Source organism: Brienomyrus brachyistius, chromosome 19 (genome assembly GCF_023856365.1).
Source record: "Brienomyrus brachyistius isolate T26 chromosome 19, BBRACH_0.4, whole genome shotgun sequence".
NCBI lineage: Eukaryota > Metazoa > Chordata > Actinopteri > Osteoglossiformes > Mormyridae > Brienomyrus > Brienomyrus brachyistius.
Window position 1 is genome coordinate 21,320,258 of NC_064551.1, and position 20,761 is coordinate 21,341,018.

The 20,761-nt window shown below is 48.3% G+C and overlaps 1 protein-coding gene across 1 annotated transcript in view; it reads right to left on the minus strand.

Annotated features, from left to right (window-relative positions):
* mthfd1l (methylenetetrahydrofolate dehydrogenase (NADP+ dependent) 1 like) overlaps positions 1-20,761 on the minus strand; it is a 36,127-nt gene continuing 15,366 nt past the window's right edge. Inside the window, exons 20-28 of the mRNA XM_048986409.1 lie at positions 19,764-19,875; positions 14,278-14,417; positions 13,167-13,208; positions 10,722-10,822; positions 10,208-10,385; positions 7,735-7,842; positions 7,294-7,446; positions 1,850-1,954; positions 1-536 (exon numbers count right to left, since the gene is read on the minus strand). Of these exons, the coding sequence (XP_048842366.1) occupies positions 1,865-1,954; positions 7,294-7,446; positions 7,735-7,842; positions 10,208-10,385; positions 10,722-10,822; positions 13,167-13,208; positions 14,278-14,417; positions 19,764-19,875 (924 nt within the window). The 3' untranslated portion in view covers positions 1-536; positions 1,850-1,864. The remainder of the gene's footprint in view (positions 537-1,849; positions 1,955-7,293; positions 7,447-7,734; positions 7,843-10,207; positions 10,386-10,721; positions 10,823-13,166; positions 13,209-14,277; positions 14,418-19,763; positions 19,876-20,761) is intronic.

The following is a 20,761-nucleotide window of genomic DNA, read 5'->3' on the forward strand; positions in this document are numbered from 1 at the left end:
TTAACAAAAATTCTTTATTAACGTGCTTATTGGTATTAAGGTCAATAAAAAAATGGAGCAGGCAGCCTGGTTTAGTAGCTACAGCGGACATGCATTCACATGGACTGGATTAAAGAAAGTGTCTTTATAAATGTAACCAAGACCATTTGTACAAGCATAAGGTTTCATTAATAAAAGCACTGGTTATGTAAATAGAGAAATGTACAAGAACCCTTTTGGTATCACTCCAGAGCCCCCCCCCCCGAAAAAATAAAACACACACACACACACACACATACACACACACACACACAAACACATAGTTAAGACATTGTGGTGAACACTGTATAAGACCTTCAAGGGCCGTGTCTTCGTGTGACAGATTGCTGGGATGATGGAGATCACACCTGTCTGTCATTCCCCCCCATGCACAAAGGAGATATGAAGCCGCTGTCCATGTGACCCCGCCCCCCCCCCCCCCAGAAGAGGTTGGTATGACCTATGTAGTGTTGTGGTTCTGTTTCTCCTCTGTCAGGGGTTTCTCTGCGCGGGGGACCCTGCGGAAAGGTGAGATGGGGTGATTCGGACGCTGGGGGCAAGTAGAGAGGTGGCAAGTACGAAAATGGTTAACTGACACCCCCTCCAAACACCATAATAGAAAACAGCATGAGTCTCTGGCAACTGGAATAGCCCAGCAGTCCCTAATGCTTAGACAAATCCTTTGTCATCCTAGGGAATTCATATGGGTGAAAAATCCTGGTTTCAATAACTGACAGATTCCAGGCCAGGCTGCCCATGACCGCGTGCGCTGGCACTCATCAGCAGGTATACCGAACTCGCCTACCGCATTGTTATACAGACGCTTATCAAGCTTAGCCAACTTACAGCTCTGCTTTCTCTGGTGACTTGGATGGATTTTTTCAGCTAGGATTACGACCATTTCTCAATAACCACGTCATTCCTAGTGTTGGGGCTGACAGTTTTTTGGAGGACAATCCCGATCCCTAAGCACTACGCCAACCGGTGGCACCGCAATTACCACAACTGCAAGCTTGCCTCTGTGGCCTTGTGTATACAACCGTGAATCATCTAAAGAAAAAGCCTGGTCAGAAATACATTGTCCATCCAACCATCTTCTGCCTTCCATTCCTATCTATCCAGTACAGGGTTGAGGACGATCCTGGAGGCTGTACCATTACAATGTTTTTGACTGACTATTTAAACAGTATTTGCTTATGGAAGCTGAAATATCTATATGGAAAGCGGAGAGAAATGGCTATTTAACAGGGATGAATTCTTTGACCTGAGCACAGAGACATCTGAGATCCGTGCGACAAAAATGTCAGAGAAATACTGTTATTACGAGCAGAGAGTCTCTCTGAAACTGTGGGAGTTTTTGGTCTGTGACACGTGTTCCCTGATTTTACCATGGTGACGATCACGTGCTGCTCGGGAGGCCGGCCAATCACTGCGAGCCACTGGCCCCTCAGCCGGCCCGTTCACATCTAACCACTTTGCCCGCATACTCTGTGTCTTTGTTTTTATTTATCATACTCATGTCCCTTGGGGGGGGGAATATCCTGGCTGGGGTCTGCTTTTAATTAAAGAGGAAGACTTTCTGGTGCAGTAAAAGAAGAATTAAAGCTGACATTGTCCAATAACCAAAAACAAAGGACTTTCATTAAATTCCTTGAAAAACCCAGACGATCGATCGCTGAGTTCATACAGAAGCATCTGGCTAGATGCAAAGTCAGCAGAGAGGATGGTTTAGCCCATTTAATACAGATGAATAATTAAAGATTCAGGTTCGTAGAGAGACACACGGGGAGGATTTGTGGAACAGGTCCAGGAGGGAGCTTGTGGACCTTACCGGTGAGGGAGGTTCTTAGAAGAGTCCAGAGATCTCCTCGGTGTCCGGGTCCAGGTCGATGTCGTAGAAGCAGGGACGTGTGGGCAGCCCTGGCATGGTGCTCATCTGTGGGACAGACAGAAGCTCAGTGTACCTGCCCTCCCCAGCCCCCCCATCCCCATCTCCAGAACAGCCACGATTTTAGAGCAGCAATGCTTTTAATGACTAATACCAATGAATGAGCTGTAAACTCATTCATTCTGAAGGTGAGTGAAGTATGATGGCAACACTGCAAACATAAAGAAACCAAGAATGAAATCAACACTATCATGAAAAAAGATTATCATTGTTTTTACAGTCTAAACTGCACTGCTGATAATGTCAGACTCGGGGGGGGGGGGGGGGGGTTTCTTCTAGCCAAAATGTTTGCTACGCTCGAGATCCCTCGAAATCACCTGCTCTTATCATGCCATTTAGGTCCCCTACGTTTTGGTGGGTTGGGGGATCCTGTAGGCAGTTGAGTTTTATCACCACGCTGTGATCCAGAGAGTGCCAGGCGCCTCTGGTGTCTCTGAGCAGCGGAGCGAGGGAGGAATTCGGGAAATCTGATTGGCAGCAGCACCAGTCCCAAACTAACTGGGATGTGAAATGGTGTCTTCAAAAAGGCCGGAGCCAAACTGGGAACCACCACATAACTGAACTGGGAAAAGTTTACTTCTCCTATAGAAAGTCAACTGCTGTGATGTAAACAAACCGACCAACCAGCAGTCAGGTCTGGTGCCACTTGCACATGTGGGATCACGTCTGTACTCGAGCTTCTTCCCATTAGACACCAGTCCGCGCTGAACATCTTTGAGACACTGAAAAGTCATTGAGGTCAAGCCCTCACTAATGTTCAGTCGTCAAAAAATATCACAAGTCCAACACAAAAAATCCAAGAATTAAAGGTCTATCAGCTCTTATTGATCCTGACAGAAAACCTATAAATTAATACAAGGCAAAAAAATAACAACATTATCCTTTTACTGGCCTGCAGCAATGACTATAAAAAGAATCTGCAAAATGTGCATCAGGAAATAAACTGCTGGTGTATGAAAGCAGTGGTGTGGCTGGAATGAGAAGGAAGCACAACTGGAGTTAAATAATTGACAAGAAACAAGAGATTTCAGTTACGGTGTGAATGAGGTGGGTGAAGATCCAGAAAGAGGCCTCTGCTCAACTGCATACATAACCAGCTGGAATTGGGAAACATCTGTTATCGAGGAAAATATAATATCTCTAGATCGTTCCCTGGTCAGCAATAAGATGAAATTTGTACAAATGAAAGATAAGCAATGTTGCCAATCAAGATATGAGTTTAAGTTAGACTTGTACATTATTATGTATAATTCCAACTAACTGTAGATCTGCAGAACCTGCTCTGAAACAAGGCAGGGTTAACATGAATGTCTGACCTCAAACTACGTTGTCACATCATGGAACAGAATTTCCATTTGGTTTGATGCGAGCGACAAATATTAACCCTGTGGAACATGTCACCTGGTGGACTTTGATGTGGTTTTTGGTACAGAAGACCCCTGTGGTCAAGTGACACGTAACCATCTGGATCATAGGGTTACGTTTTCCACAGATATGTTGTGTGGCGCATCTGCTAGGGTTTCTTATGCCATTAATACCTGATCTTTAAGGACCACCAAGGTCAGCACTGCACAGATGTTCAACAGCAGGACACATTTGTCGTCGGTAATGGTGTGTTTCTCAGCCATCATTAACGGCTGAAGTTAAATGTTCTAGAGGCTCCCAGTTAGATTTGCGGGTTTGTAATAGGGGACAGGAGAGGAGAAACTTCACAGGACACAGAGCATCTCAGCCATGGGCTCTTAGCTTCGCTCATGGGGGTGGAATCAGCCACTTAAAGGGGGGGCTCAGAGCTTGTTTACCAAACTCATGACTGTTCACATGCCCCCCCCTTTAATCCTGAAATTTCATTAGGCTAATCATCCCGTCTTCTCCCACACAACACTTGACCAGTCAGTTGATTTTAATTTGGCAATTTTTAAATATGTTTCTTTAATTCTTCCCCTCTGAAGAGTCTGTTTCCCGTTCTTGCAAGTGGTCTATCATCCTGCAAGCCCACTGCTGTCCTGGACGCCGCAGCACGGGGGAGGTGGGGGGTGCATGGCGTCTTTGACCTGTTGCCTAATTGTGCGGAGAGGACCCCCGACAGATGGAAGGCAGACCACCAAGTCTTTCCGATCCTCCGCACTGTGGCCTCCCACTTTCCCTGGCAGCAGCCATTAGCACAGTCACGCCTCTTTAAGGCTGCCATTGCCCCATTGGGTAAATTACGGTAATGTTTGTTCTGTCCTCTCGATTTAAATCCAACATTCAACAGTGATTGGCATATGAGTGAGTGCATATGTAGCCCCGCCTTAGCTCTATACCCTAAGCCTTTCAGCCAATAGCAAGTGGCCATTTCCTTATTTTAAACTACAATCTAAATTCCTTTACATTTTTGGAAACAATGCCCAAAACCTTTAACCTCGCATATAATTTTTAGTTGTTCTCACAATTCAGTAAAAATCATTTTGAGCTGCAGGAAAGAAAACAGCTTCGCATTGGCTGCCCATGCTGGCACGTACCAAATACAGCCACAGACAACTGACCAACCGGTTCACACAGCGGCGTAAACAGGCTTCACTCCGCGGAGCATCAACACTGACGTTTCGGCGGAAAGCGGTGCAGATCTTATCGCCATGTGAGTGGAAGGCTGGGCTTCCAGGGAAGCCGATAAGATCGCGGCAGCATTGGGTAAAACCCCCAAGTATTGACATGAAATGCTAATCTGGCCAAGAGCTCCGTGGAATCCGTGAAAGATATTCGTCAATATAAATACCTCCAGTTCTCCCAGCCGCAAACTGCACGTGAGCTACTGTTAGAACACAGTTAAGCTGGACGGTTTCGCTAAAGCCTAAATGCTGGGCATTCTGTCCCTTACCGTCTTTTGCTAACACAGACACCAAGCCCGACACGGACAGTTTGCACACACACACACACACACACAAACACACACACATACGCAAGTTGGTCTTTCTATCTAAATGGGAACCATCCATTCATTTCTATAGGAAAAACCTTAACCCTAATCACGACACCCTTAACCCCCACCCAGCCCCAACCTCAACCATAAGTAACCAACCAAAACACTAGACTTTTGACACTTTTACTTTTATGATTGCAGTCACAGATTTGTATAAAACTGAGGTTATCCAAATGGGGACCTGAAGAAGTGTCCCCAAGAGTAAGGAAGTTTCAGGTTTTACCGCATTTTGGGGTCATTTTGGTTCCCAAATGTGATCTATGCAAACCCACACACACACACACACACACACACACACACACACACACACACACACACACAAAGTGTTAGGAATATCACAGGGGATGTTTTGAAAATTGTCTGAATGCTCAAGGAAAAAAAACAAAAGGGTGGATATCTAATTATCCCCCCACCTGGGGGGCAGGGGTGGGGGGGGGCACTGTAACCTGGGGGGTCAGGATGACACGCAGCCGAGATAAGAACCACAGCAGCGCTAATTAAATGTTGCAGCCGTACTTGGATGAGGCACCGTCCCCCTTTCCACCGAGGGCATTTCGGGGGGGGGGGGGGGGGGGGGGTTGCAGCCGCGTGAAGGCAGCTAGCGGCGAGGGGCGAGGCATGGGTGGGGGGCCCAAAATAGGCTGGGGGCTGGCAATAAAACTGCTGTGTACCTGGGAACACACCCCCCCCCCCCCATTCAATGGCATCATCCTACTGATTATTAACACAAAACAGAATTGTTACAAGTAATATGGGGGAGGCTCTACCTCAGCAAGATGCAGGAAGATGAAGATGAGGCCCCAGGGGCCACAGGGGCCGCAGGTGGGGCACAGAAGGGTGGAGACAGGCTGGGAATCACGCTTCATAAACAGTGGGACGGCCAACAAAATCAAACATCACACAAAGTTTTGTCCATTTGGGGGGGGGGGGGGTTCCTCTTCAAGGGATTCTGTACCCAAAGCTAAATGGGAAAATAACCAGCACCACTCCTCGTGACTGCGCTCTATTTGGCCGGCGGTTTGCCCGCATGCGGTGCAGCCTGACGTGTAAAAACAGTCGTTTAAAAGCAGTTTACTAGTGTTCCCTGAACTGCACAAATATTACATCCACAGTGGGACGTTTAAATTTAAAGCCGAACCCCTCGTGCTTTTCAGAGCGTCCGACCGTGAAGAGGAAGGGAAAAAAAAACACAAACACATTGACTGAGTCTCGCTAACATAATTCACTAACATAACTTCTCAGCCCAAGCGGCCTTTGCATGAAACAATGCAAGGTAAATAGCGGAAGTCTTTCCTTCGAATTTCCCAAGTCGGCTTCCAAAGCCACAGAACGGGGGCTTTTGTGGCTGCGGTTGTGAGAGTTCAAAGTGGCCCTGACAGTTCTCCCGAGGCCACAAACGTGCAGATTCTCCCTGGGCTACCTGAGATGAAAGGCCAGGGTGGAGCCACATAAACACGCACATGTTGAGCCTAACGGTCCCCTTCCCAGCATGCTCCTTGACTGATGAGGGGGCTCACCAATGCTTCTCCCCTCACACCTACGGAGTATTTTCCACAGGATGCTCATCAGGCCCCCCACCCCACCCCGACCCGAGGCTATGGTTTGAGGTCACCACTCTGAATCCCTCTACCCTAATCCACCATGCACCCCCTCCTCAAAAAAAAAAACAACAGGGACAACAGCAAGAAAACACTGATGTAACCGAATCTGATCCAGGCGGGAGGTCAGACTCCTGAGGACTGGGTAAATGTTTTCGTAAAGCGAGCGGCTTTATTAAAGACCACCTCGGAACCTGGAGGACGAGGGAGCAAACGTGGACGGAGGACAGTCACGTCTAACCACGTCTAACGTGAGTTTCCAAAGCCACGCCCTCTGGCTACAGGAAGTGAGGCATGGCGGCAACAGAGGTCACCCTGGGGCGGCGCCCAGCAGACAGCTGTAGAAGCGATGACGTCGGCTACAGGGGAAAGGCAGCCGGCGTCGCGAGTGCCACACTTCCACCCGACCCTGTCACGGCAGATCTGCTGTCTCAGGAAACCACAATAATGGCCCGTATAGCTAAACATTAACCGTGGAAACATCAGAAGACGGGCCACATTCTGTGGAGTCCTGATCTCCCCCATGACAGTTTCTCCCCCTCTTATTTAGTACCATAGACGGATAAGCAGCATCAAAACATACTGAATCGTGTTCAAAGGCTCTCATTGTTATACGTGCCAAATGACGGGAAAATTTCACCTTTCAGAAGGCCCTCCACAGCTGCTCAATCATGAATCATAACAGTTTTCAGGCAAAAGCACGGTTATGAAGGGCACCTCATCCCCTACCTCCACGTTCTGGGAGGGTGGATATCTTGCCCACTCACCGTGCCAACCAGCGGGTAGATAAAGCCAGCCCCAATGCTTGCCCGGATGTCTCGGATGGGCAGGACGAATCCTGTGGGGACTCCCTTCCGGTCTGGCATGTGGGACAGGGACAGGTGGGTTTTGGCCATACAGATCGGCAGATTACTGAAGCCCTGAGGAAGGGGGTGGGGGGCAGGCGACACGTCACACATTACCCCATTGAGTTACACATCACTCCAACAAGTTGCACATCGCTCAAACGTGTTACACATCACATCTGTCAGGAAAAACCATACAAGATGAAAGCAAGCGCATCAGTGCCAGCGATGACTGTCTGTTATTTAACGCCCCAACAGATGGTTGATAAGAACTGGGTTCAGAACCACTGGCTTAGGTGATTCTTTAGGACTGTTTTGTTTTATTCAGTATAATAATGTACTACCTAAAGCGACCATACCAACCTGCTGATTGTAGCAGTCTATCTTGGCTCGTGATTCTGCAGACAGTTCGATGTCGTCCGCACCATACACCTTCTGGGCTATCGTCCGGATCTTCTCCACAATGGGCATCTGTAGGTCACATGATCAATATTCCTTACGGACAGCACTAAAGACTAAGAACTGCCCTTTGATTTGAGTGGAACGAACAAAGCTACTCCATTTTTTCAGTGTATAATTTATTACCCATGGAGCAATAACAGCAATGATGTCTGTGCCTGTCTTTCAGCAAAGCTTATTTGACACAAGAATCCTCCGAGTACACAGGGTCCCCATGACCAGAGGGACACTCTGCAACCAAGACACCACAACTATACGGGTATTCTAAGGATGGACCTTTAATGCGATAACGCATTAAACACCAGGACTCTGTCTGCAGCCTGAACCCGCACTAATGAGATCACTTAATTGAGGCCTATAAACTGGAACCAGCTGATGTTTGTCTTGTACCCAAGATTGGAAGACTGTGACAATCGCATATGGAGATTAATCAAAGGGTTTTTTCCACCCATCGTCCGTCCCTGCAGGTGGTTAATCTGCAGGACACACTGGACTCTCCTGGAAGTATTTACAGCTCAGTTCGGCTGACTGGCCATCAAACTTCCCAGACACTGTCAGCCCTCTCATGGGTAGTGGTGGCCACCTTGGGGGTGGTCCCTTTGTGCTGTGGTGGGAGCCAGTCCATGGAGGGGGTACAATGTCTCACACGGTCACACATGGAGGCTGGGCTACGCAAACCCCTGTGCTGAAAAGGGGGGGGGGGGGGGGGGGTAGCAAATTATCCAGCTGAATCTGGCGCCACAGCATCCTGCCGGAGCCGCAGTGTCTGAACCCGGATCAACAGTATTCCTGAGTGCAGAAAACCTGATTTACCAGAGTAACAGAACAGTGTGGTACCCCAAACAATCAGGAGTTTACGCAGCTCTTGTGTGGTAACCCTGCTGTTTAATCAGCCATATCCCCTCCCCACACCCCAAAAACAGGATCTATATCGCTTTCCATTATACCGCTAACAGCCATCCACACACACACACTCTCATACACACAGACAAGGACGGCTCACCGCCTCTGGTTTTCTAAATCCTTTTAGGGGTCATTATGCCTAAATCACACAGGAGCACACTTACACGGGAATGCCACAGTTCCACCACCCATCTTGGCACCCAGGTCAAATTCATAGTCTATCAAGTGTCAGTGAGGATCAGCGCCAATCGCAGAGTCCCACCTGAACAGAGTGAGACCCTCCTACCCAAGAAGGCATGCCGCGACCTCATCTCGTCATCAAGACAATAAAAAAGATAAAAGTAAGGAATCTTCGTAACACGTCAATTAAAGCAGTCATATACATAAATGCATTATAGATACCTTCATAGTGCATTATGATGCATTTATAAAGTATTATAAACACAGCTATAGCTATTTAGAAAAAGGCATAACACATTATAGACATGTTTATCATGCATTATGGCTGCCTTCTGAAGCTCTCATCTATAAAGTACCTTCATAATGCATTATAATGGTCAGTATAATGCATGACCACGGTATGTATAATGCATTCTTATGATTGCTATTCTTTTAATGCAAATCCCATGTACCAAGGATCAAATCGCAGCATTTCTACAGCTTTAGTCAGTTACCATTAGTAATAATCAGGGGATTTTCAGCCCATAATGAATTTCATATGCATTAAAAATTGTCTTGAATCTATGAGGGAATAAATGAGATGTAAATCCAATGGACTGGGTAGCACTGGGGTAAAACTGGACCAAACCGGTACAGAAAGCGCCAGTGGCATGCGACCCTTCTTCACATCTCCCTCTGAAGCGCAAGTCGCATGCTTCAGGCCCCCGCTAATGTGGCCCCGAGCAAAACAGGCCATAGGCCCCCCGGCGCTAGATGCCACAAGGCGTATTAATAGAACGTGGGGAGTAGAGCAGGAAGTGATGGAATGCGGTGTGGTGGGGTGTCATGCGATGCAGTGCAGCCTGCAGGCCACACGTCAGGCACAGGCGATTCCCGTAAGGAGCTGTTATTAAGGTAGTTAAACAGGGGGTTTATGCAGGAGGATCGGGCCTTGGGGAGAGATACACAGCACAGGATCTGGCATGTATGGCTCGGCAGGTTAGGCCTCCACGACCAGAAGGTCGCTGGTTCCAATCCCCTCCTCAGCAGGGATGTTACATCTCCGCTGTGTCCTTGAACAAGGCCCTTAACCCCTTGAAAATCGCTCCAGGGCCCTGTTCTCTGATTCCAGGCTTCGCTCTCACCATTATATATGTGTGCACATCTCAAAGGGGAGCATGATGGGAAATGCGACAGCATTCCAATGCACCTGCATAAGAACTCCTTAACGCATCCTTGCTTTCCTGTGACAATGGTATCAGTCTCAGCCACTAAGCCCCCCCTCCCTCCACTAGCCACTCTGGTAGCGTCTCACCTGCGGCTCGTACAGGAAGCGGAAATGGTTCTCCTGGCTGGCAGCCTTGCTGACTGCATGCGCCAGTTCCACCGAGCCGCGTCCACCTCGCTCCCAGTGGTGGCACGCCACGGCGTCGGAGGCCCCGCATTCCCAGGCGATGCGGCGCACCAGGTCAATCTCCGCCTGCGTGTCGGTCCTGTTAGTGGGGGTCGGGGGAGGGGGGCAATCCACATGTGTCGTGATCTGATCCCCCAGCAAAGAAACGCAACGAACACAGCAACGCATCTCTGCGCCACACAGTACGGAGGGAACGAGAGAGATAGAACATCAGGGGAGAATGGAGCAAGCAGGCAAATTCTCTGCTCCAAATGAGGCGTGAAGTTCGAGGCCTAACTTCAAAGGGAAGGAGGAGGGTCCTGTGCCTTTGCTCCAGCTACAGGGCTCCAGGGATACTCTGTGGTGCCAAACACTCTCAGCCTTAAAGCCCCCCGAGGGAAGGGAAGGAGCGTGGTACCTGAAAAGATGGTCTTACCTGAAGACGTTCAAGGCAACCACCACGGGCACCCCGAAGAGGCCCGCGATCTGGATCTGCTTCCTCAGGTTACTGCAGCCGTCCGCAACCAGCTCAAGGTTCTGGGGGGGGGGGGGACATTTACACATTTACTTACTTAGCTTTTAAGCTTTTATCCAGAGCAATATACAGTCTCTTTATTTACCAGAAGCTTTAATCCAAAGTGAAGTACAATTGAAAGCAGAGTCAGACAGGTCCTGAAGCTACTGGGAGTTAAGGGCCTTGCTCTGGGGTCCAATGGTGACATCACTCTGTCGACCCTGGGATTTGAACAGACACCCTTCCGATCACAGGTCTAGTGCTAACCCACAGAGCCACGTGGAGGTTCCGTAAACTTGGGCGGAAGCTCTTCTGCTCTCTCAGGAAGGTCACACGGATAACAGACAACCAGACAGAGAGACCGGCTTCCTCCTGATTATCAACTGCGGTCATGAGGCAGCTATGGATTCAGCTGCTCCGGGTCAGAGGTGGTGCCGGACGCGACATGCCCGTCCTGTGTGGGCGGCTCACAGTCATGTGACGGGCAGGGGGTCACACGGGAGCCAAGGTCACAGCTCTCTTTTGGGGTGAGTGGGGGGGAGGGGCGGATGTGTCCAAAACTGTCATCCGCGAGGACAGCTACACAGTAACAGGCTAATACCACACACTGCTATGTGATCATCAGGGTGATCTGGTGAGCTGGATGGGGGGATAAAATGGAGGGGGCGGCGTGGGGGTGGGGTGGTCATTACTCACACTGGAGGGATTATTACAGTGTCTGCCTACTCACTTCTGGTTTGGCTGAGGTGGGCACATACACACAAACACACACACAAACACACACACACACGTCTATCTGACCAGTTCGCAGTGTCACTGAGGGGGGGATGTGACTAAGGGACTATTCTGGGCTGACGCAGGCGCTCCTACCTCACTGCCCTGCTATTTTGAGAGGGAGGGGCATTAGGAGCCCAAGACCCTACCTGACGGGGGCGACTGGGGAGTCGCTTAAGCGAACAGCGGCTTAAACAGTTTACACTGAAAAGTTTAACGCCGTTGGCCTTCCAACACGTCACGTCCTGCATCTGCACCACCTGTGCTGATGCCACACACCAGTCACGCCCACACCGGACCCGTCCACGTTGCCCCCTCCCACACCCAGCATGGTTGCGACCCGGCCTCTGGCCCACCATTCCAGGGCAGTGAACCTATCCCGGCACAGGAAAGTGGGCCAAGCTTCTTCCAGAACCATCTGCTTTCTTTTATGGCATTCACAATTAACAGATTTAATTATTCGGTCAGCTGAAGCCATTTTACAGTTCTTATATAATTCAGAGGTGGGGTTTAAGATACAGTCCCCATATGGAGACCGCGTGCCTCAAAGGGGGGGGGGGGGGAGTGCTGCATTTACGTAGTTATTTGATTAACTGGGCAAACACTGTTAAGTGTGAGGACTGCGGAATGGGACCCAGGACACATCTGGATGCTTGCAGGAATAGTATGTTTGGCCATCATCCCCCCATAAGCCCACAGTGAGCTTTCAGCCAGGGTACAACAGCGCCACCTATTGAAAGTAGCATTAAACCAGTTAACCTTCCTCGCTCAACATCAAACGCTTGAGAACGCTGCATATGCCTCCCTTCCTCAGCCTGGTCGGCCCCCTTTTCGCCTGCTGAAATGCATGCAGCCGATCCTCAGGAATGCTGCTTTCCAGCCAGGATCTCCACCAGCCGGCATGTTTCATTAAAAAACAGAGTCGTGTAATTAATCTGCCGTGGCTCCGACTGTGACCTTTATCTGCACTGAAGCAGAACAGCTGAACGTGGCTTAAAGGAGCGAGAGCCGTGCACGAATCTGGGTGTATGGGACACACGGTGTGCGACTCCCGGTGTATGGGACACCCCATGCGTGAATCCGGGTGTACAGGACACAAAGTGCACGAATCCGGGTGTACGGGACACGCTATGTGCAAATCCGGGTGTCCGGGACATGCCATGCGCGAATCTGAGTGCACAGGACATGCCATGCGCGAATCCCGGTGTACAGGACACACCATGCGCAAATCCGGGTGTAAGAGACAGACCCAAAGTGACCGAGTTTGCTGGGGCGACAAGCAGAAGGCACGAGACACGCCCGTTTCCAAGGACAGCAGCGCTCGCTTCACGATGACCGAGCGTTCCTACGCCGCTGTTGCGCAAAGACAAATCCCAAGAAGATTTTCATCAAGGTCATAGCTTCCTCCCCCAGCCTCGGCCTCCAGAAACCGCATGCCGAACTCGAATCCAACATGATTATGGCGGACTTATAGAAGAAAAGCATGCACCATCACATTAGCGAAAAACTGCCCCCCCCCCCATATGACGTAACCTAATTCCAGCTCCGCTCCAGGGGTGCAGTGAGGAGCCTGCGCAGAGGAGGCCACCTTACCTCCTCGATGTATTCACGAGGCAAAGGAGCTCCTGCAGACACCTAGAAAACAGACACAGACACGCTCAGCTGGACCGAAGCCACACTTCATGCTCCTAACAGAGAGAGGCACTCGGGCAAGAGGGAAAATTACGCATTTATAGGCATCTAAAATATTTACTTCAATTCCCTGCTGAGTAGTGCAAATAAAGGAATTCATTTTATCTGTCTTACAAAACAATTTGAAAACCAGACACGTGTGTTAGTATTTATGAATATTATGTGTATGTAACGTTTATGATAAGTAATTTTCTTCTGATAGGTTGACTTTTAAAGAACAGGCAAGGGACAACAGATGGAAATTAGCCTATACAGCTAACTCTCCCTCATTTACAGTATTTTGTTCTGTTGATCAATGAGCACTGACCCTGGCAGGCAGGCAGACAGACAGACAGACAGACAGACAGACAGACAGACAGACAGGCAGGCAGGCAGGCAGGCAGGCAGGCAGACAGACAGACAGACAGACAGACAGACAGACAGACAGACAGACAGACAGACAGATAGATAGATAGATAGATAGATAGATAGATAGATAGATAGATAGATAGCACACCATCTATGTTCTGTTAACTAGGCTCTCAATGTCTGTGAACCAGTTTACTTTGCACCAAACTCCAAAACAAAAGTTTCAATTTTGTCAGATGTGATTGGGAGGGGTCATCAAAAAATAAAATCAATAATTTCTTTTTGGAAACGAACCAGCTGCCTCCGCAAAACCCCCGAGTTCCTCGGTCTGGTTAATTACAGGCCACGGACCGGTACCAGTCTGCAGACCTGGGGGGCGGAACCCCCCCACTCCCCAGCGAAAACAAACCAAGTGTGAAACGTGTCTTCCTCCCCCCAGCTAATAGTAGGTAATTGTGGAAAGAACCTATTCATTTTAAATGATGGCAGTAATAATTATTTTAAGTGGGAAATATCTTCATGCAATTAAAGATAGACTTTACCTTAATGAAACCTGATTAACTCCGTGTCAATCGACCGCTTCGGCTAGCAACGTGCTACTGGACATATACCACCTTCAGAAACCTGTCAATCTCGGTGGAGCCACAAGGGGCAGCATACTCACACTGGGACCGCCTCCGTGCATTTTCAGCGCCCGGACGGTCGCCACCAGAACCACCACGTTGGGCCGCAAGCCAGATGCTCGACATTTGATGTTGAAAAATTTCTCCATCCCGATGTCAGCGCCGAAACCAGCCTCAGTCACTGTGGAGAAGACAAAGAGGAACATGAGCCAGGACTAGACAGGCGGCCTCTGGTCCAAGGGGGGGATTTTACACTATTTCTTCACCCAGCAAAGATCTTAATCTAAGGAGGCTTGTGCTGGATACACACTGAAGTATTCCATTAAAGCACCCCCCCCCCCATTTTTGCTTCAGCTCTTTAGCTGAAAAGGGGCTCCCTTAATGGCTACGCCACCTACGGTGTTGCCTGAGAAACACAAACAGGACACAAACCAAAGATGCCCATCTGCTTTTCTTTTACGATTCAGTCAGAATGTAACTGGCAGGGTAAACAAATCAATTATTATAATATACATTACATTACCCAGAAACTGTCGATTATTAATGACAAAACAAGGAGCAAATCTTCCGTGTTTAGAAGGCACAAAGCACTATGAGCAGACGAGACAGGAATGCCAGGACTTTAAAGTAGATTCTTCCTACAGTGCAGGAAACAGGAAGCATTCAGGTCAGATGGAGGTTTTCTGCTAGCAAACAGTTTCAGCATAACTGTCCTTTAACACCCTGGATCACTTCCAGGCAATAATGTTCCCGGAAAAGATGACAGGAAGACACCAAAAGCTGTGTGCAAAACATCATCTACAGCTGGATGCTCACCAAAGCAATGCCCGGGTCAGAAGTTCATCCCTAAGGTTTCTTCCCAGCATCCAAACCAAAATTCCAGTTGCTCAACCACCACTATACTGGTACCACAGCTTCCAGAAGGGAGGATTTAACTCGGAATTTCGCCCATAACAGATGACCTTAGCAGCGGCCGCTGATGACTTAATGCAATAAAAATGATCAGGATAGAAGGAAATCATGAAAAATACAAACTTTGACTTGGATGTGAAACACATTGATGCAAACATTCACAGGACATGCAGGAAACTTTAAAAGGACCCAAAAATCAGAATTTCATCTTTCTTATTTGGCAAAAAAATCTGATAATTCATGTCCCCCATTACGGAAGCGTATTACTGCCACAACATAAAAAAAATATTCTCACTATCACATTATAAGATGAAGATATTACTCTTACATTTTAACGTGATGTTTTCACGTTTTAATGTAATATTTTCACGTTATAAAGTGATAGTGACAATATCTTTTTTATTATGTTGTGGCAGTAATACGCTTCCCTTCCCCATAATGCTGAGCCATCTCTAAAGCAGCCAAAGATCATCACATACTTCAGATGAGCACGTCTGCAGTGAGATCTATGGGGAGATTGGAAGACCTGAGCAGGATGGACAGGAGGACAGAAGAAGCCCAGTAGAGGCCAGAGCCATGAGGCTGTGACACCAAACGTCCCCACAATGAGAGAAAAACCTGTTATATTAATTTTTATAAAAATCTGTGACTGTAATCGAAACACTAAAAATGCCACAAATCTTGCATTTTATTTGTTTTATGATTGTTAGGGCTAGGTAGGGGTTAAGGTCATCATTGTTGGGATTAGGGTTTTTTCCATAGAAATTAATGGTTGGACCCCACAAAGTTAGAATTATAAACCTGTGTGTGTGTCACGTATATATTACATTGCAGGGACAAATGTCCCCGCAATGTGATAAAAACCTGTTATTTTTGCCTCGTGGAGAAAATCTGTTGGGAATTAGATTATGTCCATGGAAATTAATAGAGCCCTCACAAAGACATAGATACTTAATCAGAGTGTGAGTGTGTGTAACGCATTAACACGCACAGAGACAATTTACATATAAATGAACAATACGTCTGAATCATAATGGCAGGGATCAGTCAACAAACAAAACAATTTTTATTCTATAAAACTTAAATTTATGTTGCATATGCTCCTCTGGAACTGACTACATCAAATATCGTTTGCAGTTTATCGTCTGATAAATCTGAGTAGATGACGTTTCCAGTGCCTTGACCGCTTAAGAGTGAATTGCAGACCACAGCTTGCTGATGAATATGCAAAAAACACCCTTCTGGGTGAAATGACAAAGGCGGGGGGGCGCCTATCTATCCTGGGACACTTCCACTAAAAATGTGGATCCTGTGGAGTCGCTTGTCGAAATGGGACAGACTGGGACACCATTGTACATGTCCCAAACCGGCAGGGCCTCTTTCCACGTCGATTTCCGCGGCCCTTTCCGTAGCGGCATCCGATGTGGGTTTCTCTTTCCGACAGGAAAGGCAAGTTTTCCCAAACCGTGATAGGCGAGGGGGACCGTGCTGACGGACATCCAGCGTAGCACAGAGTTCAACTCACGTCGACTTCCGACGACCCATCTGTGAGGTTTGGAAAATCGAACGCAGAAACAGTCGGGCCACTGGCTTTTCAGTGACCTCTGAAGTGCCCAGGAAAGCTGGAAAAATCACTGTTCCGTGATGTTCCGGATAAGCGGAGGGAACGCGGTGTTATGGCTAGTTCAAGCAACGTTCATGTAGACCTTCTGAACAGTCCACCGCTTTCACGGTGAGTTTAATCCCAGCTGATTCCCCACCATGGACTTCGTTCCGGATAAAGACAGTAACTCATCAAACTTGCCATGCAACTCCAGGCAGCTTATGGACCACGAAAGACAAAATTAATGTCTGCAGAAATGTCTGTATTCTTTGGCACATTGCAACCTCCCTATGGGTGCTACAGTCATAAGTCTTCTGTTGGTTAGGAAACAAGCGATAGATCCGGCCTCCATGCAGCACAAGGGTCACAAAATCTCCGAGTGCTTGTCGCCACAAGGACCCCTTGCAAAAAACCATGAAGTCCATTCTTTGACCACTGTGTCCCCTTTTGACCTGATAGTAACTTGCTTCTGAGGCACAGTCAGGTTCCGGCTGTTGGACATTGATATAATTATCCATAAAATACATAACGCTAATTCCATAAACCTGTTTTCACTAACTTTTTGAAGCATTCTCTGTCCATTCTCCATTCCTGGCGGTCAGGACTCCATCCAAAGAGAGGGATTATATGATAACCAAACACATCCTCAAACTCATCTTGGCCTCCATCTGGAATGCGCTCATATGCAAGCAAAGACGCTTTCTACTGGCATGTCATGCTCACACATTCGCAGCGGCTTCCTCGTGGCTCGAACGCTGGCATGCTATAATTAAACCTGACGGGAAATCATATTTGCGGTTTTAGATGCGATAAACACGCAAGGGATTCGTTGCACTTTTTGCTAGACGTGAATTGCATTACACGCCTATCGAAACCCGAAAAGATTTGCGCTAGATGCCACAGAACTAGACGCCATCCATTTTCTCTGGTTTTGTAATCATAACTTGTTATTGAGCGTAAAGAGGACAGAACTCGGGGTGACAATAGGAGGCTTCACCCTGTATCTATGTATCTGCTCACGGCAGGACGGCTGTAATGGCGGCTTCAGTGTTTTTAAACTTCTAAGCCTCTAAATACCAAATATTGCCCCCCCCACACACACAATGTGGTAATGCCACCACATTCCCCCAAGGAGATGGGGAATGCATGGTAGATCACGCTTGGAACTTTGAGGCAAACCACACTCAGAACAGGCGGAGGCCCTTCAGAATGACAAACGTGCTCTGGCTATCGGCGCCACCCCCGACTGTCCCCCCCCCGGCTGGTAGCCGCCACCTCACACTGGATCTCCAATACTCAGTAAGTGACCCCCGCCACCCTGCTGCCTTAACCAACCTGGGGAGTACAGGCAGATGAGAGACCCCGTATGTAAACGACGGCCGTGTTTTCATCAGCCGCCGCTGCCCCAACGCCTTTCAGCCCCCAAACACACACCCTCTAATAGCTGTTTTCACAGGATTCACCAGCTGTCTAAATATCCTGTTTGGTAGTAATTGCTGTTTTACTCTAAAACCACTGTCTTGCATCTCTTAGATAAACAAGCAAAATCATCTTTTCGGTAGAGCTGCACGTTACAAACCAAGCAGGATGTAAAAAAATTAAATAAAATAACAAAGTTTCAGATCCCATCTAAGCGGCAGTAATTGTGGCCGGTTTTCCCCTGGCAAGTTTGGGGGGGGGGGTTTGGCCCGCCTTCATTCCACCTTACAAATCCTGCTGTGAATCTGTTACTATCTGCGGTCACACTCCATGCAGACCTGAGATACCAAGGTATCATCTATGGAAAAACACAAAGCAGCCCACTACTTAATGTGCTTCAGGAACCATCTAAACCACTTCAAATAATTTAATCGGGCTCCATTAAAAACACACACACACACACACACACACACACACACACACACACACACACACACACATCATAAACACAACTGCCTCCCAAACAGGGCTTTCTTGTAATAACTGGTATCTGGCTTGAAAAAAAAACGGAAAATAAATTAAAACACCAACTCCCTCTGAAACGAAACAAAATCTCATATGGGGGCCAGCCAGATATGGAGTGCTGCACTATCAAATCTGGGATGGGGAGGGGGGGGGGCATAGGGTCAGAGGTCAGCTAGCAGCCCTCAGCCCCCCCCCAAAGTATCCAAGTACTCTTTCCTGGGCTGCAAGGCCCTGGGAAAGGAATCCGCATTCTCCGCATTCTTCAGGGAACTATATTTGGCGGGGCCCCCACCCATGACCAGCGGTGTAGCCAGAGAGCCAACTGCCAGCAGGGGGGAGGAACTGCCAGCCTAGAGCTGCCTCCTGGGTCAAATGTAGGCTGAGCATCGTCAAAAAAAACGCGGAGGCCGTTGTTACAGCCCATAGCCCAGAGCAAGGGGCACCTACAGGCGCGGAAAAACGATGTAAAACGGCACTCCACTGTGACATCGGCCAGCCAATTAACAGACACCAGGCTGCAGAGTCATTTCCGCTCGTGACCATGAGCCTTTGACGGGAACCAGCCCGGGGGGGGGGGGGGGTCCTGGGCCAATTGGGTGGGAAGGAGACAGTCTTACTGCCCCTAAAGGGATGGGTGTGTTACTTTAGAACAAAGCATTTTCAAGTGTTGCTTCACCAAAACCTAACAGCTAAGGATGTATCATTTTATAGATATAAGAACAAATAACCAATGATAAGCAAAATAAACATCAGCTATGTAAAACAGTGAGTAATAGTGAAGTCATAGTTACTTGCAATATTACCAGATATCTACACTGTAATTCCAGTGTGGGCTTGTCATAGTGTTTAATGAGTGGCTATGTGGTAAAACAGGCGTTCTCTGCTTGGGAATCCCTTAGCAATGCATGACCCCCTGCACTCTTATTGCTATGTGGCAATAGCAGAGCGCCCACCCCATGCACACCCCCCTTAATGGGTGGGGGGTACGCAGTTAGCTTCACGATGCAACTGACACCCAGCAAGGCTCAATCAGCTTCCCAAAGCCAGGGTCCTGGACAATGAGCTCACCAACGAAACCTCCCTCTCCGACCAGTTTCAGGGCCAGCTTGTCTGCCAGGACGGAGGAGTTGCCGTGGGCGATGTTGGCAAAAGGGCCCGCATGGACAAACACCGGCGTTCCCTGGGGGAGGAGTCAAAGGAAACACAAAGCTGTCAGTAATGATTCCGGAATCACATTATTCGGATATGGTTTCTGGGTGGGGGTGGGTGCTTGTATATAAGAAAGCTAAATGAACAAGACCATGGTTTACACAACACTTATAGTCAGACATCCATCCTCGTCCCCCAAAATGCTCCGTTGGAGTCCTCCTGTAGGTCTTACACACTTCCAAATACGTGTTTTCACTACAGACCTCTGAAACTGTCGAGGGAGTGACACAGACGGGAATTCCTGGGGTGAGAGACCCAGGGCCAGCATGATAAAGATTACGCCTGACTGAAAAAAACCTTCAGTATCACTATGACATAATTAGTTTAATTACTAATAACATTACCTAGTAGTATATCATTTTTCCTTCCAGAGGAAACTGTGTTTTAGTCATACAGAGTATTGTTTATTTAGCAGACACTTTTATCCAAAGCGACAAATATTTTCTAGAAAGCAGGATCAGACAACCTCTGGAATAATTGGGGTTTAAGGGTCTGGTTCAAGGGCCCAACAGTGACATCACACTGCTGACTCTTGGATTTGAATCAACCCCAGGATCTTAACTGGTAGAGTCAGGTTGATTAGTTTCTTTTCTGGGACTTAAACTTGATTAATATCCAGTGGAATTTCCATTAGAGGCATTGGTACTCGGGGCTGACCTGGAAGAGGCTGCATCCCATAATCCCTCTGGCCAGCACCCCCCAAACCAGCCTCCAGCCCTGACCCCACCTCCAGCCTGAACCCAGCTCCCAGCCTGAACTCAGCTCCCAGCCTGACCCCACCCCCAGCCTGACCCCGCCTCAGCCTGACCCCAGCTCCCAGCCTGACCCCACCCCCAGCCTGACCCCGCCTCAGCCTG